The 26,858-nt window shown below is 43.6% G+C and overlaps 1 protein-coding gene across 2 annotated transcripts; it reads left to right on the top strand.

The window, feature by feature from the left end:
* The first annotated feature begins 715 nt into the window (after nucleotides 1–715).
* Nucleotides 716–21,777, top strand: palmda (palmdelphin a). Of its 2 annotated transcripts, XM_072691038.1 has the most exons (9): nucleotides 716–779; nucleotides 8,313–8,364; nucleotides 8,609–8,689; nucleotides 8,801–8,919; nucleotides 11,166–11,280; nucleotides 11,683–11,707; nucleotides 11,839–11,955; nucleotides 12,691–13,554; nucleotides 19,698–21,777. In XM_072691038.1, the coding sequence occupies exons 2-9, from the start codon at nucleotides 8,320–8,322 to the stop codon at nucleotides 19,736–19,738; spliced, it is 1,407 nt and encodes a 468-aa protein (XP_072547139.1). In that variant the 5' UTR covers nucleotides 716–779; nucleotides 8,313–8,319; the 3' UTR covers nucleotides 19,739–21,777. The 2 variants fall into 2 exon arrangements, with proteins under 2 accessions (XP_072547139.1, XP_072547138.1); XM_072691037.1 differs by lacking the exon at nucleotides 19,698–21,777 and having other exon boundaries at nucleotides 12,691–13,613.
* The last annotated feature ends 5,081 nt before the right edge of the window (nucleotides 21,778–26,858 follow it).

The following is a 26,858-nucleotide window of genomic DNA, read 5'->3' as shown; positions in this document are numbered from 1 at the left end:
TCACCCTCACCTTCATCCCCCTCCTTAAACTCCTCTTCTTCACCCTCACCTTCATCCCCCTCCTTAAACTCCTCTTCTTCACCCTCACCTTCATCCCCCTCCTACCCCTCCTTAAACTCTTCTTCTTCACCCTCGCCTTCACCCCCCTCCTTAAACTCCTCTTCCTCACCCTCATCTTCATCCCCCTCCTTAAACTCCTCTTCTTCACCCTCACCTTCATCCCCCTCCTTAAACTCCTCTTCTTCACCCTCACCTTCATTCCCCTCCTTAAACTCCTCTTCCTCACCCTCATCTTCATCCCCCTCCTTAAACTCCTCTTCCTCACCCTCATCTTCATCCCCCTCCTTAAACTCCTCTTCCTCACCCTCACCTTCATCCCCCTTAAGTGCATTTGCTGCCTAATATCATAATCAGTGTTATTCACTTCTCCTGTCACTGGTTTTAATGTTATGGCTGGTTGGTGTATATGATGTTCCTTTATAAGAACCCTGTGTTTACAGCTAGTTTCAGTGTTTATGTAAACAGCCCAAATAGTTTGGAGTGGGCAGGCTTTTACAGAGTTTCTTGGGGGGGGCGTGGGGGCGTGGGGGCGTGGTCTTTAAAAAAAAAAAAAAGGGAAGCGCACTCTTCCCTGATTGGTGCGCTGGCGTGTCAATCACAGCGGATCTACCCGCCCTCACTTACCCACGCTGCCCTCGTAAGCAGCCAAGTAGTGTCACAGCGGGTCTCAGAGGGTCGAAGTTTCTTCAACTGCTCGCGGTTTCTCCTCCACACAGCTGGTAAGAAGCTCTCCTTCCTTCCGCAGAGAAACACACGCTGCCTGTGCTCCTCAGGCTGCTTCAGGGTGCTGTACTGGCCCGGCTGGTTTATTGGATCAGCTGGCTGATGCTCAGGGTGCTCTTCAGTGTGGTCAGCTGTTCAGAGCTCCACTCACTGCTGCAGTTTGTTATGTGTGCATGTTCATTAAAAACCACAGCAGCCTAATTTCCCCTCCAGGGTCTCATCTGACCTGCTAATGCTGCTAAGCGTGCAGAAGTCTCTCCATTAGAGGGTTTGCACCCCAGGATCCAGCAGATTAAATGACCTGTAGAAGTGTGAGTGCACATTCACACCCATTCGTGTTAATCTGTTTAGGAGTCCAGTCTAATATCATGCATGTGTCAGTGTACACCACTATATATATATATATATATATATATATATATATATATATATATATATATATATATATATAAAGAATTGGGGATATATTAAAAATATACATACAGTATATTATATCTGGGCATATATGTCATAAATTAATGAGTAAATATCAATTATAGTATATCAACATATTTATTTTAAAAATAAATATACTATAAATTATAGTGTATATATATATATATATGGATTGGATATATTTACATTGATATAGTTTATGTATACTGTAAGTATCATGTATTGGACATATGCATAACATATGGATCACACATATGTTTGGGGTTGATATGTAAATACATATCTGGGCATATATGTTGTAAATATATTAGTAAATATCAATGATAGTACATATGAGTGCTATATGAATGACATATATAGTAACTTTATGACATAATGTAAATCTGAACCCTGCTTAATTATTAATATTGTGTTATCTGTTTTGAGACCTAATCATAACTTTTATTGTATGATGCATTAAAAAATCATTGTATAATATTATATTATATGGATATCTTCGCTGTCATGCAAAATCCCATTTTCATTTTTGTTTACATATTTTACTTTTTGACGGAATTTGAATCTGCAGTTGTTGTTGTTGTTGTTGTTTTATTTTAACCAATATGTCAATTTTTTAATTAATGGACCAAAACATATACTCCAAAAGGACTTGGAATTGGATATTTTTACATTGACTTCCATTCAAAGTTAGGAAAGTTTTATTTTTCTCTCTTGTAAAGTTGACATTTTTGAGATATATGTTTTTTTTAAGTAACACCATTAATTTTCTACCATATATTGATAAATATATGTGTTACACATATATGTTTGTATGTACTGATATATGGCTAAAATGTCCCATATTTGAATTGTAAATTAAATTAAACATTTTGGCAGATATGTCCCATATATATAAAACTTCAGTAAGCTGGATATAAGGAAATTCCACATCTTCCATTAATATATACATATATATCATATAGTTATAATCTATGTATGACCATATTTGGAGATCAACTGGATCTAAGCGTTTTTCACATGTACATTTGCTTAAAACTCAAAGTCAGGACCCTGAACTGCTAGGCTAGGCCCTTTCACCCACTTTCCATTTGCTCCACTGTGCTGCTATTTTCTGGTTCTCTGCAACAGTAAGTGAGCAATAGCGATGACCCTAGCTGCTGTATTAGCATTTGCATTGCATAAATGAAGTGCATGGCTCAACATATCTCATCATATTTGTGTCCTTTAACACTCCTCCACTAAAACACCTGTGTCTGCGATTGCACACTCCTTACTAATGACTGTCTATTTACCACAATTCACTGCCGGGAGTTCTGTTGCTGCGGGAGCAGATGCCACAGGAGATTTGGTGCTCAAGGCGCTGCTGATCAGATTAGAGCAGATTAGAGGAAACTGCTTCATGGCTACAACTGAGTGGGGAACTGTCCTGACCATGTGGAGCTATACTGAGCAGCCTACAGGACACACACAGACAGTTAACCTGTTCTATCAGTCCACATAAGGCAGGAGCACTGTGTCGTCCTCTAACTCCAGACTGCCTCCATCTGTTTCTCTGCAGACTCTCTTATCAGCCTCCCCTCACCCTGTTTGTTCCTCAATGCTCAGGACCCCACAGGACTGACCACCACAGAGCAGACTGTAGTATTTATTTGGGTGGTGGGTCAGCATTCTCAGCACTGACTGCAGTGACACTGACTGACCTGGTGGTGGTACGAGTGGATTAGATGCAGCAGTGCTGCTGGAGTGCTTAAACACTGTGTTGTCCACTCACTGTCCACTCTCTATTGGACACCAAGACTACCTAGACAGAAGCTCTGATCTGTTGCTGTGTAGTAGTTTGTGTTGGTCATCCTTTAGTCCTGTGTTCAAACACCTCACCTGATCCACTACTCGTACCAGCACGCCACCACCATGTCAGTCAGTGTCACTGCAGTGCTGAGAATGCTGACCCACCACCCAATAGCTGCTCTGTGGTGGTCAGTCCTGTGGGGTCCTGACCATTGAAGAACAAACAGGGTGAAAGGAGGAGGCTGATAACAGAGTCTGCAGAGAAACAGATGGAGACAGTCTGGAATTTGATCTGTAAAGACAAGGTTGGGTGAGTTTGGTGTGGAAGGCCTAACCCCACAAAGGCTCTTCTGAAGGAATGGGCAGAACATCCCATAGACATACTCCAAACTCTTGTAGAAAGCCTTCCTAGAAGAGTGGAAGCTGTTATAGCTGTAAAGGGGTGTGGGGGGGGGCACAACTCCATATTAATACCTATGGATTTAGAATGAGAAGTCATTAAAACTCAGTGTGTAAATGTAATGTGTAGGCGTCCCAATACTTTTGTCCTTGAGCTTGTGTGTGTTTTTTTAATTAAATATAATTCTAAATCACACTAAAATGGTCTGATTGAACTGTGGTGAAATCTGAGATTCCCAAAAGGCTCAAAATGAGGTCAAATATCTACACTCCAGAAAAGTGCCGTGTCATTCCGTGCCCCTGTTTCGGACAGCGTGGCCGTAAAGTCCGGTGGTGGAGATGACATCACCTGTTGACAGTCCTCTGGGATGAACTACACGGGGTCACAGTGGGGCTCCTTTGGGGCTGGAGCTCTGGGTGGCCCACTATTCTTAGATACGGCTCAGGCCTTCAGGAATGCAGGAAACAGCAGGGTTAGCTTACTCATCCCTTTGAGGCGATGGCCTCTACAGAAGGCCTAGGCTTTCTAGCATAGCTTCACAGCTTGTGGTTTTGTGTAGTATCTCCACTTGCAGCCCAGAAGAGGAAGGATTGGTTCCTCTCAATGGTACATTCTTGGCCTGGAGTCTGGGCCTGGCCTGAATTTTAAAGAAACCAAAGTAGGCTTAAAATTTAAGATGGAAAATTGTTATTTGAGGGATGTGAGAGAAGAACCATGTTTGGTTCTACGTACAAAGAACCATGGTGACCTCCCTCATAAATAAAAAACAGGATCTTAAGCTTTATTTATGAGGGATCTCACCAACAGATCTTCGTATTAAAGAGATATTTAGCAGTGCAGAACCTTTTAAAGCCTTAGGAGAACCTTCAAGTCCTCAACAAACTGTGTGTAGAACCTTTATTTTTGTAAGTATAAGAGATTTAAGTGCAAACACAAGCCTAATTACAGCAGAGCTAGTGTTGAGGTAGGAACTCTTGAACGAGAAGGTCTTCAGTCTGCATTTGTGGACAGTGAGACACACCTCGGTCCACCACCTCGACTTCCAAATGTCTTAAAGGATGGCGGGTCAAGCCGAGCCACGCTTGAGGCTCAGAGGGCTCTTGGTATGTACTGGGTTTTGAACCTGGTGATGTGATACGTATCGCGATACAGGGGTTACGATCCAATATATTGTGATATATTGTGATATATTGTGAAACTGTAAGCAAAAAAATATATTACAATTTTAAAAATGAACATTTTAGGAAAACATGCAGAAAATCTGAGTAATCTGAGTTGCCTTTTTCATCCAATCAGAACAGTGGGATCTAAAGACAGTGAACAACACTGCCATCTTGTGGTCAGAGTTTAAACACAACACTAAATGAACCAATGTCTGCCACCAATCTTTACATCAACTTAACACAATAATTTATCGCGATACTTCCATATCTCGATATCTTCCTACATCCCTGCTGATGGTAAAGGTCAAAACCCAGTTCTTACCAAAAGCCCTTTGAGCCTCAAGCATTCCTCAGCTTGACCCGCCATCCATTAAGACGTGTGAAAAACAGGGATGTAGGAAAATATCGAGATATCAAAGTATCACTATTAATTGTTCTGCAACACTGTATCGATTTTGGTATTGATTGTTTATGAATAGCTTAGATGTAAAGATTGGTGGCAAACACAACACTAAATGAACCACTGTCTGCCACCAATCTTTACATCTAGTCTATTCATTAACAGTCAATACTGTGTTTTTGAGAATCGATACAGTCTTGTAGAACAATTTATCGCAATACTTCAATATCTCGATATTTTCCTACATCCCTGGTAGTAAAGTCTAGATGCTTGTTTTTCACACGTCTTAATGGATGGCCGGTGAAGCCGAGCCATGCTTGAGGCTCAGAGGGCTCTTGGTATAGACTGGGTTTTGACCTTTACCATCAGCTGGGATGTAAGAAAATATCAAGATATCGAAGTATCGCAGTAAATTGTTCTGTAATACTGTATCGATTCTCAAAAACACCGCTAATGAATAGCTTAGATGTAAAGATTGGTGGCAGACATTGGTTGATTTTGTGTTGTGTTTAAACTCTGACCACTAGATGGCAGTGTTTTTCACTGTCTTTAGATCCCACTGTTCTGATTGGATAAAAAAGACAACTCAGATTACTCAGATTTTCTGCATGTTTTCCTAAAATGTTCATTTTTAAAATAGTAATGTAGTTTTTTGCTTACAGTTTCATAATATATCACAATATATCACAATATATCGGATCGTAACCCCTGTATCGCGGTACATATCATGTCACCAGGTTCTTGCCGATACACGGCCCAATCAGGTAATGCCATTCTTGGCTTTGTAGGTTCTAGGTTTAATGGTTCTAAATCTGATGGCCAGTTAGCACAGTAAAGAAGGACATGGCTGACTTTTGAACTGGGAATAGTGGAACTTGGTGGGTTTAAGGGGTTGAGAACCAAATGTGGAACAGTTCATGACACACTCATTAGGATTGCCTGTTCAGTGGAAGCATGTTGATTGACGTTAGCCAAGCGCTTATGACTAATGTGACCGTGGGAGCAGCTGTAGGAGTGGCGGGATGCTTTTGAGTAACTGGGCCGTGTGCTGTTATGTGTGAAGCAGATGCGCAGGGTTGAGTCAGCAGACGGACAGAGACAGGGCGGCTGGAGTCTGCCTCACTTTTCATGAAAAGTAAGAGGAGTAAGAGGAGACGGCGGGCCACTGAAACACTGAGCCCCCTGCTGGCATTTCACAGTGGAATTGCTTAGACTTGTATTTGAACTGTACTGCAGGATTCAGCAGACGTGTGATGGTAGATGTTATTTGTGTAAAATTATGTATTATATGGTTTTTTTTAATATTTGGAAAACCTTGGTTAGTCTTTGTAGTACTTTGCATTGCAATATCAGCCTACAAATGGCTACATACTTAATATGTAGTGTAAATATATATATGCCATTTAAAAGTTCATAATCACTTTTTTTGTGTTAATATGGAATTATATGGTTGTAATATTATAAACTAATTACTAAAATGTACTTTAAGATTCTGTTTTAATTGTTACATGTATTATCAAAGCAATAAGTCATTTAAGGATTAATAATAAGTAATATATGAAAAAGTAAACTTTTCAGATTTTACATGATTTATTTGTTTATTAATTAATAACATAATTAATATTTTGATTATTAATTTAATATAATTAATAAATAATTATTTTTAATTAAAACAAAACTTCATATATTGTTTTGCTTGCAATATTGCAGTACATCAAAATATATGGAACAATAAGCCATTCATAGATAAATAACTGTATAACATAATATAATAATGTAAACTATATCCATTAATTTAAAAATATTGGGAAAATCTATTGTCTCATTTTTTCAAGTTATTCTGTTAATATCTTTGTTAATATCTCCAATTATAAGTTCATTTTTAAGTAAAGTTATAGATATATTGTGGATTTCAGAGTTAAAATGTTATATTTCTTACTAAAATTGGCGAATATTTGCTTTTTTTTATACACATTCGGTTTCCAAAAGCTTAAAATATCAGTTTAACTATAAAATAAACCTTATTGTTTGTAGTAAAATATTGAAATGATTGACTTTTGTGTTTTCTGCTCAGAGTAATTAATAGTTCATGAATTATAGAAATTATATTAGATAGATTATATATAATCATATTTATTATATAGATTATATTTAATATGTACTAAATAACTTCAAACATTCAATTTAGACTCATTCTGGACACATCTAACATTTATTTATTTATTTATTTATTTCTGCTAAGTCTTTGTGTTTGTTTTATAGCTTCCTTCTGAATCATCATTAGCATTGCCAAACTTTGAGTCATGCTGGTCCGCTGCAGTGCACTGATCTGAAAAGCTGAATGATGAATGGTTGTGAGCTCTTGCCTTAGGCTGACCTGGTTGTCAGTGAAAGCTGGCAGTGTGTGTGGAGGTCACCCACTCGCACACACCCGCAATCAAATCCTGTCAGGCATTGGATTATTTTTGGCAAATCTGTGCGCCGGTCCCACCAGCAGCGCTATTTCTGGAGTGTGGCAGTGAAGTCGACGCTGGTGATCTATGAACGGTCACTGCAGCAGATCTGTATCAGTTTCAGCTCCTAGAGTCTGACCTACATCAGCATACATCATCGTCCATCAGGCAGCCTGTAAAAAGGACAGTACATGTGATCTATAGAACACATACAGTACACCCCCCTATTCATCCTACAGCAGTTTAGCCCCGCCCACTCACACTGAGGTTATAAGCGGTGTTGCGGCCTGGACAGGGCAGCCAGTCAGAAACCAAACTATGGACAAAAGTATTGGGACACCTGCTCATTCATTGTTTCTTCTGAAATCTTCTAAGGCTATTAAAAAAAGCTGACCCTGCTTCTCTTGGAGTAACTGTCTCTACTGCCCAGGGAGGAAGAAGGCTTTCTACTAGATTTTGGAGAGGAGCATTGCTGTGAGGATCTGATTGCATTCAGTGACAAGAGCGCTAGTGAGGTCAGGATGTTGGATGATGATCACCACCCCACCTTACCCCAAAAGTAGAGAGAACCCAGTTGCACTCCAATACTGGCTGTTTTTGCTGCGTAAACACATTAACTTTATAGGTAGGAGTGGGATACACAGCAAGAGAAATGAGGATATGGGCCCTTTTTCTTAATTAGCTTAATTAACTAAATGCATTTAATACATTTCATGCATAAATGAGCTTTATTTGGAGCGAATGGACCAATGGACTGATTAGTGTCCAGAGGAAGCTGTAGTTCACATATTGACCAGTGTGGTTTTGTTGGGGTGGATGGGGTCGGGTGGACGGGGTAGGGTGGGGGTATTAAAATATGTAGTAAAATGAATGTATTGTTGTCTCTCCAGAGTCAGGATGGAAGAAGCAGAGCTGCTAAAAGAGCGACTTCAAGCCATTACGGTAAAGTAGTAGACTTGTAGGTGTTATTATGTAGGTCCACCTCTTCCCCTCACCTCGGTAGTTTTAATGTAATGGCTAATTGGTATATATTACTTACCAAATATACAGTGCCACCACTTCTATTGTACTTTAAATGTTTACCTCCAACAGTGCCGCTATAATGCTATTATATCAGAGAGCCTAGTAATTAGCCCATCAAGCTCACTGATGCTGAGGCTAAAGCTTGCCTTCCACGTTTCTGCAGGACAAAAGAAAGATCCAGGAGGACATTGCTGCAAAGCGGCTGGAGATTGACAGGGAGAAATTAAAGCTTCAGCACCTCAAGGTACCTGCCGCTGTCCCCTTAACCACGTCGGCTGTTTCGTTGTAAAATAGATATGAGTTGTTTGACAGAGAATTCAATTAAGCTGTACGTGTCAATTTTCACATCAAACAGAAAAAGTCCATGAGGGATCTCTGGCTGATGGATGGTGCAAGTGCTGGAAATGGTCAGGGGACACAGAAAGCCCAGGAGGACGCTCAACAGACCAAACTACTGCAGCGCAACATTCACAGGTAGGCCTGAGTGGACTCTCTGGGGACTCTTTGAGTCGTGGCCTGGCTCACTTTCCAGGTCTGAAATGCAAGCAGTCCGTCTTTGATAGGAGGTGTTGAGTGAGTATTCACCACCCTTGAATAAATAATGGCTGATGCATTAAATAGGACAAAAGTATTGGGACACCTACACATTACACCTACAAGAGCTTTTAGGACGTCCCATTCTAAACCCATAGGCATTATTAATATGGAGCTGGTCCTCCTTTGCTCTAAGCTCTACCAGCAGCAGCAGGTCTGGAGCTCTGCTGCAGTTACTGAGTCAGTTGGACGCTTTTCTGCACTCTGCTCTGAGGTCAGCACTCGGCCCTGACCCCGCTCTGTAACTTTACGTGGTCTGACAGACACTCGGTGGTTTACTGAGCTGCTCTCTGTGAGCTGTTCCTCCTAAACTCTTCCACTGTTCAATAATAACACCACTCACAGCTGATGGAGGTCTAAGATCTAGGAGGGAAGGTCTAAATTTCACCAGCTGACTTGTAGTTGTTGGTGCAGCGGTGTCTCCTATTACATACAGAACCACGCTGGAGTTCAGTGAGCAGAACCTTCAGAACCTCCCGTTCTTTCACTGATGTGTGTAAGAAAGGCAGACAGCAGGACTAGGAGCTTGATTTTATACACCTGTGGTAGCGATGGGATTGAATCAAACACCTGAATTGAAGGATTAAGAGGTGTGTCCCAATACTTTTGTCCATATAGTGTATGTGAAACTAATCAGGTCAGATGTACATAATAGAACAAAAACTTGAACCTAACTGTCTGAAGAATACGTTCACTATATGTCCAAAAGTTTGTGGACACCCCTTCTAATGAATGCATTCAACTATTTGAAATTGCACCTATTGCTGATGCAGATGATACAGAACATACACAGCTTCTCTAGTCCCTGCAGAGAGGTACTGCCACTAGAATAGGACTCTCTGGAGCAGATAAATATTAATCTATTGGCTCCATGCTGCCTAATGCCAGGCGTGGGCTAGTAGAGGGGTATAAGGCCCCCCAGCATTGAGGAGCTGTGGAGCAGTGGAGGAATTGTGTTCTCTGGAATGATGGATGTTGGAGCTCCACCCAGTTCTTTTTGGGATGAGTTGCGGTGAGATTAGATGGGGTAATAATCATCCAATATATTGACCTCACTGAAGCTCCTGTTGCTGAATGCAATCAAATCCTCACAGCAATCCTCCTTCAAAATCTAGCAGAGACAGTTACTCCAACCAAAGCATTCAAAAATCGTTTTAAATACCCTTGATCTCAGAAGAAACAATGAGCAAGTGTCCCAATACTTTTGTCCTTATAATATACCACACGTGGTTTTAAATATTCTATTACACAGAGCTTTACCGTCGCAGTCAGTCGTCTGTTGCTGACAATGGCGTATAGATGACAGCAGTGTTTTCCTGCTCGGTGCCCCTCAGCTTTGCCTGCTTCCCTGCCAGCCAATAAGACAGAGGCATGAGGCAATAGATGTGCAAGTTGCAGTGAAGCCGGCCCATATTTAGAAAGCTGTTGCACTCCGCTTGGGCAATCCGGGAGCTGGCAGGCAGTGGCGCCCGCCGCGTTCATGATGAGTTTGTGAAATGACTGAGAACGATGATAAGACGCTAAAGGCCACACCGTGCATATCTCACTCCAGCGAGGGTGAAATCATCACTCAGCATCAGCAAATACTTTCTGCGGCTTACAGGCAGCCTCGCCAGAGTGGAGAGTGTCCGTTGGGAGGGTGCCACCTCCGGTCCATCCCACTCTGTTAGTAAATGCCAGGCTGATGGGGTTGTGTGTGAGGGAAGCAGTGCCAGGGGAGACTCGCTAGCATGGTAGCACTAATGCTGTACCAATGCCTAGCCAGCTCTGACCGGTCGAGGCTTGGACTCCACAAGACCTCTGAAGGTGTCCTGTGGTGTCTGGCACTGAAACGTTTTAAGGGGCCTCCATGAGCCTTAGGTGCCCATGACCCTGTCACCCTGGCCTTCCTTGGAGCACTTTTGTAGGTAGGTACTGACCACCCGCATACCGGGAACACCCCACCTCAAGACCTGCCTGATGTTTTGGAGGTGTTCTGACCTGCCCAGTCGTCTAGAACATTAGTTGTATCAGATTCTGAGGCTTCAACACCTCCACCTTCAAGAACTGCCTAATGTAGCCACCCCTTGAGAGGAGCCACTGGAAGCAGATAATCAGTGATCTTCACCCTGATCTGTCTCCTGTAGGATAGAGAAAGAAATCGAGGCTCTGGAGAGAGAAGAGCTCAACATCTCCACTAATGAAGGCCTGATTCTGAAGAGGCTGAAAGCCATTGAGAAGTCCACCGAGGACATCATTAAGGTGAAGTGAATTTGAGTTTTTTTGAAGATCGGTTGAAGAAGACTCTCGCCAGCCACTTTATTCGAACCTCGTATCTTGTGCTTGCACTCACTGGCCACTTTATTAGAAACAACTACCTTATGGCCCCATTTTTTTAGGTGAAGGAAGAGAACTGATGGTCTACAGGTGCAGAGCTACAAGAGAGGGGTTTCTAATAAAGTGGCCGGATAAGATGCTCATTAGTTTTATGAACTGATGTGATGATCATTGACAATTATTTACATGTTGAGGTGAAGTGGAGCAGGTTGTACTGTCAGATGGTAGGTGGGTGGGTTGGTGGTGGTTGTGTTCAACCAAAACATGACATATTCATCTGTGATGGATCCAACTGTTAACCTAAACCTTGACGATATTTCCTTGCAGGCAGCAAATGAAAACTTCAAATCAGGTAAAGACGATTCTACAGAGTCACAGTTCCAGTGATTACACAACTAGACCTGCTTAGAAATGCACATTTATTGGAGTGCAGTGAGATTCTGCTCCGTCATACTTACAGCGCCTTTGTCATTTTCCTTGTAGAGCCAATCCACGTTTACTCCGAGATTCAAGACAAACCAAAAATATATACACCTTTAAACAGCAGGAAACAGTCGACTCCACACAACCAAGACACCCAAAATGACCAAAATAAACCAGGTAAAGCTGATTTACTGAGTGTTTACCTACGGTTCACTATTGTTGCTCGTTACTGAGTAGTGTTATGGTAATGGTATGGAGGAACTGGGATGACTGAGATACAGCTGATATAATATCTGTATGTATGTGTGTTTGTGGGAGAAAGGTACCTTCAGTCAGTATCTACTCCCAACAATATTGATTGTTCTGTACATTAATATTATATATATATACTATGTTTGTCCACCATCTCTGTATAGGTGTCCAAATACTTTTTGTAAATAATGTAATAATAACAGTGTTTTAGGTAGGGTAGGTTGTTTCCAATCACCCCCCCCCCCCATGTTTGTGTGTGTGTCATATATATATATACATACATGTAAATCAAATGTAAATCTATTACATTGTTGAATTTTATTCAATAATACATACATAAATTGTGGAGTTAGGAGACATAACTAAATTTTGGGTGAAGGGCCACGCCCCAAACTCCTCCTCCTGGCCCTCATGCCCCTTATTTAACCCTGCTTCTCAGTCCAATTTTGTGTCGAACAAACGTCACACCCACCTCCACCCCATCTCCTCCATTTCTTACATCTCTCACCACGCCAATTTGGGGTCCGGCTCCTCAAGCAGACCACAGGAAAGCCAAAAAAAAAGAAATCTGAATCCACATTTTATTTATTTTAAATATATACTGAATAATACAGTAATACTCTCATCACCCCTCTCGCGCCCTCTCTCTCTCTCACACAGCCTTGTTCGCCATGGAGATCAACGTCCAGAAGGACCTGCGCACGGGCGAAAGCCGCGTCATCTCCACCTCCACCGTGTCCACCCAAGAGCTCCAGCACCGGGGCATCAAGGTGTACGACGATGGGCGCAAATCTGTATATGCTCTCCGCTCAGACGCCATCCAGCCTGGAGCCAACGGGGTGGATGAACTCAGCCCTACAGAGGTGGAGGAGCTCCTCCGACAAGCTACGGAAAAGAAGAAGCGGCTTCAGGAACGCAAGGAACCTCCGCTCAGCATGAACTACAACCGCTCACCTTCACCAAACAAGCCTCCCCAAGACCAGTGCTCCAACAGCTGCCTCGCAGAGCCTTACTGTGTGGACGTGGCGGCATGGCCGGAGTTGATATACTGTGATGGTGGTGGACATTATCCTGAGCAGGACATTCACCCACCTTCACACATGTTCCACCACTATGATGATGGAGAGGCTGAGTATTACTACAGCAATGAGAACGGGTATGAAGATGAGCTACACCAAGGAGAAATGAGACGACACAGTCATGGGCCGTTCTACAACCCCCAAGACAGACAGCGAGGAACTCTTCCCGTGGGCCCGGATTTGAACCACAGGCCGTCCTCAGCCTACAGCACTGACTCCAAAATCAGCGTGCTAAACACCTTGCCTTCAGACGAGCCCGTCACGATGATCTTCATGGGCTATCAGACTGCAGACGAAGATGCTCCTGACAGCTACGAGGGCTCCGTCCGGGCCGAGCTCGTCGTCATCGGAGATGAAGAAGGAGGTCAAAGTGTCCGGCCTCACCAGAACTGCAATGCCAACAATGCGTCCCAGCGCCAGCTCCAAGCCACAGAGGGCCCCAAAGGTAGCCAAACGACCAAAAAGATTAAAGGGAGGCACAAGCGCTGCTGCATGCTGATGTAGCGCCCCGTTGCCTCTTCCTTTGCTAACTCTTTAACTCTGACTGTCCTTCCTCAAGTCCTGACTCAACTCACGGCTGCAGCTTCTCACCAGCATGACTGATTTCACTTCTGCTTCTTCTTCTGTGTCTTAACAAACATCCCATGGATTAGCCATCCATGGCTAATCTGCCATTGCTGTCCTAACAAAACCTCCAAAACTGCTAGCTGTGTCCCAAACTGTGCACTATTCACTATATAGTGCACTACTTTGGGGTTCAGTTAGGGAGTATTATTCACTTTTACTCCACTGCAGTAAATACAAATCACACTGTGAGTGCCCCCTCATGAACTGATGTACACATGCATTGCTGGACAAGCTGAGAGCTGCAAAAGCTTGATCTGAAGGTAGAGAAGCATGTGGACTGTAGAGGCGGTAGAGTAATACTGACTCTATGGGTTACGCAGCGTTACACAGCAGTTCTGGAGAGAGGTTCTCCTCCTGCACCTCCACCACCAAAGCTCCATATAGTGCAGTAGCAGCAGCGTTCCGGCCCGGAGTGGGAATGACGGAGACGCCGTTCTCCCTGTTCCAGATGTGGAGCATCAGCATGATCCTGAATCTTCTGTATGTTGCTTTAAATCGACAGTATTTTACTCCAAGCTGTCGTGGACCATTTCTAAAAAAATCAATATTTAAAAAAGCATCCATCCCATCCAAAACCAATTGATACCAAGACTAATAGTGTTACTCTTTTAGCCTCTACTCTAAAGTCTTTTTGTGCACATAGTCTAAAACTAGTGAACATGTGGGACTATAATCACACCCAATGACATTATTTAAACTGTCTCTCAGCAATAGGAGAGTTTTTTTACTGTAGAAACTCTAGATCCCACCAGAACAGATGCAGGTAAACATAAATACAGTAAAAAGGAACCAGCTGCATGTGGGGAAATCATCTTCCCTGAACAGGAGGTCCACTCCTCCATGCTTTCTCTTTCTGTGAGTGTATTTTCAGAACCAACTGGTAAGTCCAACCTTCCACTGAGCAGCTGAATTCAGCATCATCACTAAAAAGGGGGCCTTTAAAGGGAAGACCCACTTTTGCATCCCTTTCAATGGATGGTTCTTTAGAGAATGACACTAAGGGCCCTATCTTCCACCCCGTCAACAGTCTATTTCCACTCCTTCCTCCTGCATGGTTTAAACAGCAGCGCTGCTTGTGAATATCTCTACGCTGATGGGCGCGGTGGTCTCAAAATGAGGGGTGTTCAGGTCAGTTTCTGGAGTATTGCTGTGTATCTCAGCAACGGAAAACACAGCAGGAGCTCCACTGACTGAAAACAGTCTAGACAGACGTTCGTTCGTCAACAGTCAGACGTTCGTTCGTTGCTGTCTCGGCAGTGAATTGTCAACACAGGCGCGTGCAGCCCGATGCTCGTACACCCCCCCACGCTTTACACCACTGAAATAGCAACCCACCAAGGTCAGTCTGACCGCACCTGGCTCTTAAAGGGATGGCGAGAGACACGCTGATTGGTTTATTGCTGCACGTTACGCCCAAAACAAACACACCCATCATTCATGAAGAGACTCAGTACATGACTTTTGTGAGTTTCGAGCCAAGCAAGGCGAACTTTCCCCGTCGTTACCATAGCAAAGACACACCGACACGCCCCCTAAATCAAGCTGCGCAGTGCGTGGTTGGCGGCTCGTCTAAAGATCGTTAAAATAGGGCCCTTAAAATGAGATAGGAGTGTCAATTACCTTTTATGGCTTAAAGAACCTTCAAACAATGTAAAGGTTCTATATGAGGTTAAGGGGTCTTTTAATATTATATTAATATTAATATTATTATTATTATTATTATTATTATTATTATTATTTTACTAAACAGTAAAATAGTAGCCTGTAATTAGCCCGTCTGATGTCACAGAAATGTATTTACATATATGTCTATTAATTCCACTGCAGGTTAGCCCCGCCCACTTATCTTACAGTCCTCAGCAGTGTTTCTAAGTTCTTCTTGAATAAGGGCACAGCCAATCAGAACTGAGCTCATTTATTTACATTTACATTTATAGCTAGTTTCAATAGACTAAAAATTCTAAATATACCTCTAATCTTAGACACTACTAAACACAAGTCAATATGGAGACCATAATACTCTTCTCTTCACGATAATTTATCATTTATCTTATACCAGTTTTAAAAACACAGCAACAGAACCATCTTGTATATCGTAAACAAGAAATTAAAACCTGTTTATGGAAGATTAAAATCACACAGACTCTACAAATGGACCTCAAAGAATATAAATTAATAGTAAATGACACTTAATGGCACTTTAATACTCATTTTATTTTAAATATAATATTTCAATGTAATATAATATTTTATTTGAATGTTTTATGTGAACTTGTTTATAAAATCTCAAAGAATGACTCTTTTATTACTACTGGTATCAGGATATTAGCCTTGGTATGAATTGGTATTAGACTAAAGGGTAAATGAGGGGTGTCGCCTGTCCAGAGTAATCACAGTATGTTGTGAGCATCTCGTGTGTGTGCTTTGTCTCCCCCTTGTGGCAGAAGGCTGAACTCTATGATCATTTCTGCACTGCTGCTCTGCAGCATGAAGGGAAATTTATTTCTGTTGATATACAGAAATATGAAGGACTAGTGCTAGAACGCGTTTGGGCTTTGGGTTCTTGTAGTGAATCAAGAATGAGATTTTCAGCTTCTAGTTGAGAAACATGGGAGATTTGACTGAACCCATCTTCTGCTTTTCGGGCAGTGTGTTCATCCCCTCGGTCATACTGTCCTGTCCTCTGAGCATGGCAGCTTACCATCTGTTGCTGTCGTCCTCTTCTGTCTTGTGTGTTTGTGTGTGTGTGTGTGCGCAGGTGTGTGTGCATGTCATTTATCATAAACTTGACTGAATATGTTTATAATTGTTTTCTTTTTAAGTTCTCAATTAAATGGGGGGCGGGGAGGGGGGGTGACAGAGCTGGAGGAGGAGACCTGTGTTAAGTCCTCCGGGTCGCCTCCGGGTCGCCACCATAGTCAGGATGACGTGGCTTGGGGGGTTCAAGTAGGCCTAAGTTGTAGGACTGTGGCAGTTTGTGTGTGTGTGAGTGTGTGAGGGTGGAAATACCTCCCACATTAACACACACACACACATTTACTCATTTAGCAAAAGACCAATAAATAGCCCAACAAAGCTTAGACGACCAGATCACCTCCTTTCTGGTCAGGGTACAAATTAGGCCTACTGAAAGCCCCCCGGCCACGACATCCGGACATACTGTCCACAAAATATGTTCAGCCGAGCATTTAGATCAAATGTTTTATGATGATGATGATCAACCAGTGTGTCCAAACTTTTGACTGGCACTGAATTTAATACCTAAAATATTTTTTAACATGAATTTATTACATGGCAATTTTTTTTTGTATTTTTAAAAGTTCCCCTGATTGAAGAATCACCCAATTATTAAAAACGTAAAATGATCAGATGTTGATTATGTAATTAATAATTGCTGATTAAATGATTGATTACATTGATTACATGCTAATTAGAGTAGTGCATTTCTGGGTGATCGTATCACCCACCCAACCACTGCTGCATATTAAGAGGAGCGTATTTCATCTCTGCTTCTAGAAAAACCCGCAGCGTTTAGATCTGCAGCCAGTCTATAAACTGAAGCGTGAAATGGCAGCCTAATTGTGGAGCCGGTTCTGTGGGAGGCTGGATGTTCGGCTTAAATGGCCCGTGCACTCCCACACAGCTCACTGTCACTCAGCGTAACTCTGAAGAACACACTGCGGTGTGGGAAACACACACACACACACATACACACACTCTCTCTCGTGAGGACAGAGGTCCCTGACCTTACACTCCTGCTGAACCTGGCAGTGACTGAGTGAGGCCGACTCCGGTGTGTTTGAGCAGGAAAAGCACAAAACTGGGCCGGGAATCCGGTCCAGGAGTTCCTCACCCCTGGTTTAGGGTCGATTCCAGGCTGTGTAGTGTGTGTAATGGTTGCTGTGCTCCACCTAACCCCAGCTCTGACCTTAAAGGAGAGCTTAATGAGTAAAAAAAGTGAAGGAGCGTGATTGATCACTGACCCCAGATACGGTCGATCAGGCAGGACATGTTTGGTATCTGATGTGTACTTCTTTAGTTCAGAATAAGAGATGCTAGGCTAACATTGCTAACAGTCACTTGGGTTAGAAAGTCCCCAAAAAACTGCTACTACTTTACATACACTATTTGGACAAAAGTATTGGGACACACTTCTTAATCAGTGAATTCAGGTGTCTGATTCAATCCCATTGCCACCACAGGTGTAGAAAACCAAGCCCCTAGCCCTGCAGTCGGCCTTTCTTCCACACATCAGTGAAAGAACGGGAGGTTCTGAAGGTTCTGCTCACTGAACTCCAGCGTGGTTCTGTATGTAATAGGAGACACCGCTGCACCAACAACAACAAGTCAGCTGGTGAAATTTAGACCTTCCCTCCTAGATCTTCCTCCATCAGCTGTGAATGGTGTTATTATTGAACAGTGGAAGAGTTTAGGAGGAACAGCTCACAGAGAGCAGCTCAGTGTCCACCGAGTGTCTGTCAGACCACGTAAAGTTACAGAGCGGGGTCAGGGCCGAGTGCTGAGCTCAGAGCAGAGTGCAGAAAAGCCTCCAACTGACTCAGTAACTGCAGCAGAGCTCCAGACCTGCTGCTGCTGGTAGAGCTTAGAGCAAAGAGGGACCAGCTCCATATTAATACAGCCTATGGGTTTAGAAAAGCTCCTGTAGGTGTAATGTGTAGGTGTCCGAATACGTTTGTCCATATTGTGTATCAGTATCAGCAGGGAAGTGCATACCATCAACCTAGTTGAGAGGACTTTACTCACTTCTGCTCAAAAATGACTGGGATTTCTGCCACTGCTGGTAGACCCGAATGACCGTATGCTTCCATACACCTGGCCACGCCAAAATGCGATCACTCCTTTTAGCCAACCATTAACTGCATCTGCTTTGTGACTCATTTTCCACACATCCAACAAGACCCCATTTTATTAAGCCTTTAGAGCTGCCGGGGGTGTGTTACATAGCCACAGAGTGGTCAGAGTGTCCATGCTAACCCCTGTCCACCACCAAAATCTCCTCCAATCAATTCACGAATAACAAAGGGCACCCTGTCCTGCACATTTTGGTGATTTTCCTGCTCCCATCACTCCTAATTCAACTAATCAGCTCATTAATAAGGCCTTTCAGAGCTGCAGGGGGTGTTTTCCATGGCTACAGACCAGTCGGAGTGTCCATGCTAACCCCTGTCCACCACCAAAAACTCCTACTTACCTTGGAATGAATCTGGTCCTGGTCCTGATTTTTTTTCACGTGGACGTTTGGGTCCAACAGAACATTAGGCTGGTGGTCATAATGTTTTGGCTCATTGTTGGATGTCGGTATCTGTATGTATTATAATAAGAATATTTGATGCCTAATCCTAAACCTAACCCACCCTTAATCTCTGTAATCGAAAAGAAACATGGAGCTTTTATAAAAAGGCTGTTTTTTATTCATGGTTTGATGGTTTCTGTCCTCAAAATCTACAAAAACAAACACACACTTTCTCCTCTCACACACACACACACACACACACACACACGGATCTAAATGACGAGCCGTTAATTTGCCCTGCATGTCTTCCTCAATTTAAGAAGCTTTTAAGAAGCTGGGGTGGCACGCTGGTGGTTTTAATATGCTCTCAAGACACTCTTACGTAAGCACTCTTACGTTTTTGGAGATTACATAAGCAGGAATAACTGGTTGCTATGGCCAAGCTCCACCAATCTCCGCCGTCTTCAGTAATTCAGATTATCTGTTCTGTCCTGGGCCGCACATTCGGACAGAAAGCAGGTCAGAACAGGGCTGGGGGAAAATGCTCCGAGATAATAATGACCTACCAGTGTCCTGTGAAGTTAATGATATTGTTCCACAGCCGACAGGACCAGAGTGGCCTTGCTGTGTCCCCCCGCAGTGTGTGTCGTGCTGAGCGCCTGCTGGTGGAGCTCAATCGATTGCTTTTTCTCTCTCACTCCTCACAGCTACACAGATGGGGAATGAAAAACAAGGCCGGAGAGTCTAGGCCTTGGCGGAGTCCAGCCCAGAGAGGCCAGGAAGAGGCCGGAGAGGCCAGGAAGAGGTGAGGGAAGGGGATTACTGACCAGAGACTCGTGAAGAACCACCAGCTACAGCTTTCTGAAGATATCCAGCAGAATAAATGAAGCAGGAATGTCGTTGAAGCTCATTTAGATCAAATACGGCCAAAAGTTTGCAGACATCTTGCCTTGAATTACATTATTATGGATGTTGCTTTTAATTAAAACCCCTGGGAACTGAAATACCCCTCAAAAACCCCCAAAAGGCCCTCATCAACCCCTCTGAGAACAATCTGGGCCTGGTCTTCTAATATTCTAATGAACGTGCGTTCATTACTGGCGGCCCTCCATCACTGCTGAGCAAAATGTGTTACCAGCGTTACCATGGCGACGCACACAGCCTCGAGACTATAGAGAATATATAGATATATATATATAGATACAAGCTTGAGCACCACATGCCCCGTCATCCCTCCCATCCGGCACCTGTCGCCTCTCCGCTTTGGCAGCCGGCTACGCACTGTGCCAGTAGGGCGGGGTACGAATGAGCAGCGTGGCAGCTGATCTCCCTGGCTACGGTGCTGCCTGTCCCGGCACCCAGAAGCTCAATCACAAGGTGAAACGGCGGGGCGGAGCGGCGGGGCGAGCTGCCACTCCCCCAGTCATGGCTCGGGCTTTAGCTCGCCAGGTCGCTCAGACTCTAAAAGAGGGCGGAGCCATGTTCGCCTTGTGATTGGCCAGGGGTATGCTGCCATAAACCTGCCCCCCTTTTTAGGACCGCCCGTTTCACATGGCGAGGAGAGCAGTACGTACAAGAAGACGTTTATGAGACTTTGGGAAGACCTTCTTAAGACAGACTTTTTGAACATTTACTCCGGGGGCCCCGAGGGGCCTGATTTACTTCATTAGAAAGAAAACTGAGATTTAGGTTCCCAGGGGCTTTAAGTAGAATGTCGTTAGTACTGTCACTAATATTCATGTGTGTGATATCCTCCTCTGAATAAACCTGCATAAGCTTTAATATATCCACCATTTAGCCATAACATTAAAACCACTGCCAGGTGAAGTGAATAGCATTAATAAGAGGCAGCGAGTGAACAGGTGGTCAGTTCTTGAAGGTGATGAAGGTGCTGAAGCAGGAAAAATGGACAAGCGTAAAAATCTGAGACACTTTGACAAGAACCAGACTGTGATGTTCTAGATAATGGCTGGGTCAGAACATAGCGTCCACCTAGCGTCTACCAAAAGTGCTCCAAGGAAGGCCAACGGGTTGAACCGGCGTCAGGGTCTTGGGAGCACAATGGAGGCCCCACCTCACTTACACTTACACCCCCAGTTGCAGGGGGTCCGGTAAACAGTTCAGGGCAGGGTGCCCCCAGGGCCAAGGTTGAGAAACACTGACTTGCAGAACTTTGCACTGCAGGATCAGCTTGGTGCCTGCCAGATACCACAGGATGGTCTTCAGAGGTCTTGTAGAGTTCCTTGGTGCCTTGGTGGTCAGAGCCCACAATAATAGGCCAGTTTTAATGCGTATAATGCAAACAGACGTAGATTAATAAAGGGGAATATTTAATAAATATTTGACGGAAACTAGATGTACTGTTCCCAAACTTGGGAACTGATGGGCAGGGTAGATCAGCAACACACAGATTACTGTGAGAACAAGGCAGATCCTGGATAAACAATGGCAAAGCTAGAGTCACTCCAGCTGGATCCAGGACAAAGTGGGGTTTCATTCATCCACAGAGGAAATGAACAGTGTCAGGCCTTCAAACGCTCAAAACTGGATCCTTTTTACTCAAATCTTCTTGGTCGTGGTTTTGAAAGCCGCTCAGTGTGAGAGTGGATGAAAGGGGTGGTTTAAATAATGGCCTAAATAAGTATTTACAGATTTCCAGAGCTCTCTCTTGTTCATTATGAGCGCCTTTTGCCTTGCATTGTAAGCAGCACCTTTGCTACAGACTAATGAACCGTCCAGGATTAAGGCTGATGGTGAGATGTGTGCCTTTAATGTCTATGCTGTCATTAATGACTGCTATCAATTCAATTAAAAATCTCATTTAAATAAAAAAATAAATAAATAACATTTTTGAGAGGTGCTTTTATTCAATGTTGTAATATTAAGCTTCCTTACAAATCTAAAAATGGGTTCCTCAAGGGTTCTTTAGTAAAGGCAATGGTTCTATAGGACCATAATGAGGCAACGCTTCTATATGACCAGTCAAAGAGCCAGGTGCACCACTGTTATTATTGAGTCAACCCAGCCAACATACTAGGTGGGTTTCAGGTGGGCATGGGCTCTGAGTGGGTTTGTGCATGTGTTGTTACTGGGACCCAGTTGGGCTTCTTAAATGGGTCCCATCAATCATTACATTAGAGCCCACCTTAATCTCACATTGGCCTCATCTAGGCCCTGTATGCAGTGGACAACAACCCAGATGTGGCCCATGTTTCACCCCTCCTGGTCCCATCACTGACCCATGTGGGCATCCCTATGTGGGGCCAACACGGAACCCGAGGACAAAGCCTTCTGGTTCCCAGTTGCACTGCCCATACAGGTCCCACATGGACGTGTTAGCTGGAGTGTACAGTTTAGGCTATTAGCCTAATTTTAATACAAAACAGCAATATATTGATATTTGATATGTGGACAAAAGTATTGGGACACCTGCTGGTTCATTGTTTCTTCTGAAATTAAGGGTATTTAAAAGAGCTGATCCTGCTTTTGTTGAAGTAACTGTCTCTACTGTCCAGGGAGGAAGGCTTTCTACTAGATTTTGGAGGAGCACTGCTGTGAGGATTTGATTGCATTCAGCAACACAAGTGTTAGTGAGGTCAGCTCATCATCCCCTACTCCCCAACTCATCCCAAAAGTATTAGATGGAGCATCACCAGAGGTCTTCCACTGCTCCATAGCTCAATGCTGGGGGGCTTTACAACCCTCTACTAGCCCATGCCTGGCATTATTAGGCAGCATGGTGCCAAAAGCTTCATTATGTATTATTATATCCATAGCAACCAACAGATATGTCATAGCAACACCTTAGCAACCACCTAGCAATTGGCACCTCTCATTTCAGCCGAAAGTTTGTGGACACAGCTCTATTAGCCACTAATATTGGATGGGCTTTTGGACCAACCGTCTTTTGGTTAAATGTTTAAGCACCCTACATTTTACCCCACACTTATACTATAGCAACACCATAGCAACCGCCTAGCAATGGCTTAGCAACCAACAGCACAGCACATGTCATAGCAACATTTACTATAATATACTATACATAGCATCTATACTAAGGAACACCTTAGCAACCACCAAGCATGGGCTTAGCAAGCAACAACTACACAATTACAACACCATTGTAAACACCTAACAATGGCTAAGCAACCGACAGCTATGTCATAGCAACACCTTGGCAACCACCTAGCAATGGATCAGCAACCATTAGCTATACCATATCAACTACCTAGCAATAGCTTAGCAACCATTTTCTACAGGGACTAGACAAGCTGTTTGTATGTGTATGTGTGTATTTGTACATCTGTATCAGCAATGGGTGCAACTTAAGGTAGTTTAAAGTAGGGGTGTCCACAAACATTTGGACATGTAGTGTATAAGTAATAGGGATGCACAATGACATCACGGTTAAATCTGTAAATGGATGATCGCTGCAGATGATCAGAGGGAGTGTGTCTCACTAGGAGTCCTGTGGAGAGCTGGAGGTGAACGGTGGGTAGTGAAGTGTGTGAGAGGATCAGTGGGTAGCCTGTGGCCAGGACAGCTGCTTATGTCACTTCTGTTACACACAGCTGATTGGGTCGGTCTGCACCGCTGGCCTAGAGGACCTAACCCCTCATAACAGGGACATTTCAGTGTTGACATCACCACCCAGGGCGAGATTCAGACACGGCCTGGTGTTATTCTCTCATGCAGACGGGCTGTAATGACTGCAGAGGGCAATGATACCATTGATCTTCTTTGTTTATTATTATTATTATTATTATTATTATTATTATTATTGCACCTGTTTTTTAAGACCCTACTCCTCCTGCAGTTTGCGAGACATTGACACTGTTCTAACTATCAAGACATATAGTATAGCTTTTGGAAAAGGACAATAGTATTAATACAGTAAGTGTCCAAAAAATTATTGTGGCCAAAACACTCCCATAGGATAGCATTGAAATATGTCCATAAACTTTTAACTCCTCTACAGGTCACTTTTTCTGAGCTTCAGCCACCGCAGCTTTATGCTTTATGCTTTTTGAACCCGATCCAACCGACGCTTTGGTAAAATTATCGGACAGTTTCGCACGTTTCCTGTTAGCCAAACGTATCAGAACTTTTGGACCAACCGTCTTTTGGGCAAACGGATTGGCACCCCTCATTGTAGCCAAAAGTTTGTGGACACAGCTCTATTAGCCACTAATATTGGATGGGCTTTTTGACCAACCATCTTTTGGGTAAATGTTTAAGCACCCTACATTTTACGCCACACTTATACCATAGCAACATCATAGCAACCACCTAGCAATGGCTTAGCAACCAACAGCTATATTATAGCAACACATTAGGAACCACCTAGCAAGGGCTTAGCAAACAACATCTATACTAAGGAACTATACTAAGGAAGCAAGCAACAACTACACAATAGCAACACCTTAGCAACCACCTAGCAATGGATCAGCAACCATTAGCTATACCATATCAACTACTTAGCAATAGCTTAGCAACCATTAGATATACCATAGCAACTACCTAGCAACCAACAACTATATAAGAGCAACACCATAGCAGCCACCAAGCAAGGGTTTAGCAAGCAACAGCTACACCATAGGAACCACATAGCAATGGATTAGCAACAGTTAGCTATACCATAGCAGCACCTTAGCAACTACCTAGCAATGACTTAGCAACCAACAGCTATACCATAGAAAAACCTTAGCACCCACCCAACAATGGCTTGGCAACCAACAGCTATACCATTGCAACACCTTAGCAACCACCTAAAAATGGCTTGGCAACCAACAGTTATACCATAGCAACACCTCAGCAACCACCTAACACTGGCTTGGCAACCAACAGTTGTACCATAGCAACACCTTAGCAACCACCTAACAATAGCGTGGCAACCAACAGCTATACCATAGCAACCCCTTAGCAACCACCTAACAATGGCTTGGCAACCAACATCTATACCATAACAACACCTTAGCAACCACCTAGCAACGCCTTTCTCTCAGCAACACTGCTGAGCTGCAATCACACTCACGGCTTCTGCAGGAGCTGCACTCTAGGTCCAGTATGATGGGGTTTGGGGTAAATCTGTTACTATTCTACCCACCTGTCCAGATCCAATATCCAGTCCAAATGATTAAGTGCATGTTCCTCATTATTCATGAGATCTGAGGTTCTGAGGAGATCAGACAGAAGATAATCTTAAGGAGAAAGTCAAAGGTTCCCAAATATAGAGTTCAAAAATTGGCTCAAAGCTACAAACCTAACAAACCTCTCAGATTGTCAACAAATGCACGTGTACAGCTGTCCATCAGGGGGCGCTCAAGGTGTGATTTGTGATTTATATTTACAACAAAAATAACACAGAACTAGAATCACACAGAGATGCTAGCAGAGAGTCCAGCACTATATGTAGGTGTGGGCTATAGAGGGGTATAAAGCCCCCCAGCATTGAGGAGCTGTGGAGCAGTGGAAGAACTGTGTTCTCTGGTATGATGGATGGTGGAGCTCCATCCAGTACTTTTGGGATGAGTTGGGGATGAAGAGGTGGGGTGGTGATCATCATCATCCAACATCCTGACCTCACCAACGCTCTTGAGACAGTTACTCCAACAAAAGCCGGATACACTCTTTCTAATACCCTTGATTTCAAATGAAATGAATGAACAGCTGTCCCATTACTTTTGTCCACATACTGTATATTTAAATAATAAAGTAAGGCCTCTATTATTTGATTGTAACCAGGATCTTTTTAGCCTTGCCACGTTTCCTATGTGTGTGTGTGTGTATATGTGTGTGTGTGGGTATGTGTGTGTGTGTGTGTGTGTATGTGCCTGTCACATCTGTCACCAAAGCCGCTGTGCTGTCATTGGTCGATTCCCACGCACTCAATCAGGGTGTATTGCTCGTAGCTGCGGTCACACACTCTCACAGACTCATGCGCTCCCCCCCAACACACACACACACTGATAGAGCGGCAGACAGAAGCGGGCTCCGTCTGATCCAGCCAAAACAACTCCCCTCATCCTGCACGGAGGGTAAGTACACACACCACACATGCAGCGTCTCTCCGGCCAGGTCTGAGGAGCTGGGGGTGAGTCACTCATCAGCTTTAGAAGCTCCACTGTTGTTCCTCCTTCTCCAGAGTTTGGCAGAGGGGTCAGTAGAGCTAGCAGAGCTGTTCGGAGGCGGCATGGCACAAATGCCGAGCTTCTGTGGGTGGGAGCTGAGAAAGAAGGGAAAAAGCAGAAGGTAGGGAGTGTGTAGGTGTGTGTATAAGTGTGTGTGTGTGTGTGTGTGTGTGTGTGAGTTTCCAGCCTGTAAAATGCACTGGTGTGCGCGTTGATCATCTAGACTCAAGTGTGTGGGCAGCAGCACAGCTTGAGTCAGTATAGAGAGCGAGAATGAGGGAGAATGATCTGCACACTGAACCAGAATGTTCCTGGTTGAAATGTGTGTGTGTGTGTGTGTGTGTGTGTGTGTGTGTGTATGATGTGCGTTAGGGGGTCGGTGTCTTCTGCTCACCTGGGTCTGATGCTCACATTTGACTTTTTTGACTCTCCAACCTTTTGGTTGGTTGGTTGGTTCTCAAGGTCAGGGTCAGTGCAAATTTCTCGCCACTGCAAACTTTAATCCAGATGTGTCCAGATGTTGCCGACCTTTCTGGAGCTTCATGGTTACTATAGCAACTGTAATACTCTTAAAAGTAAAGGTGCCAAGATGAGTTAGTTGGAGGGAAGCTATGAAGGAACCTCTTGTAGAAGCTCTCAGGGCACAGTCGTGTGCCTGGGATCTCATAGGCCTCAGTATGACAGTATTAGGGACCCCCCCCAACACACACCGATCCAATCCGAGTACCTTAATGCGGG

This window comes from Salminus brasiliensis, chromosome 11 (assembly GCF_030463535.1).
Source record: "Salminus brasiliensis chromosome 11, fSalBra1.hap2, whole genome shotgun sequence".
NCBI lineage: Eukaryota > Metazoa > Chordata > Actinopteri > Characiformes > Bryconidae > Salminus > Salminus brasiliensis.
This window is presented reverse-complemented; position numbering and strand designations above follow the sequence as displayed.

What these genes read in the sequence shown, in the direction of transcription:
- palmda (XM_072691037.1), top strand. Translation starts at nt 8,320, where the DNA reads ATGGAAGAAGCAGAGCTGCTAAAAGAGCGACTTCAAGCCATTACG. An exon ending in AAATGAAAACTTCAAATCAG is followed by an intron (nt 11,708 to 11,838) that starts GTAAAGACGATT and finishes TTTTCCTTGTAG; the next exon opens with AGCCAATCCACGTTTACTCC. An exon ending in AAATGACCAAAATAAACCAG is followed by an intron (nt 11,956 to 12,690) that starts GTAAAGCTGATT and finishes TCTCTCACACAG; the next exon opens with CCTTGTTCGCCATGGAGATC.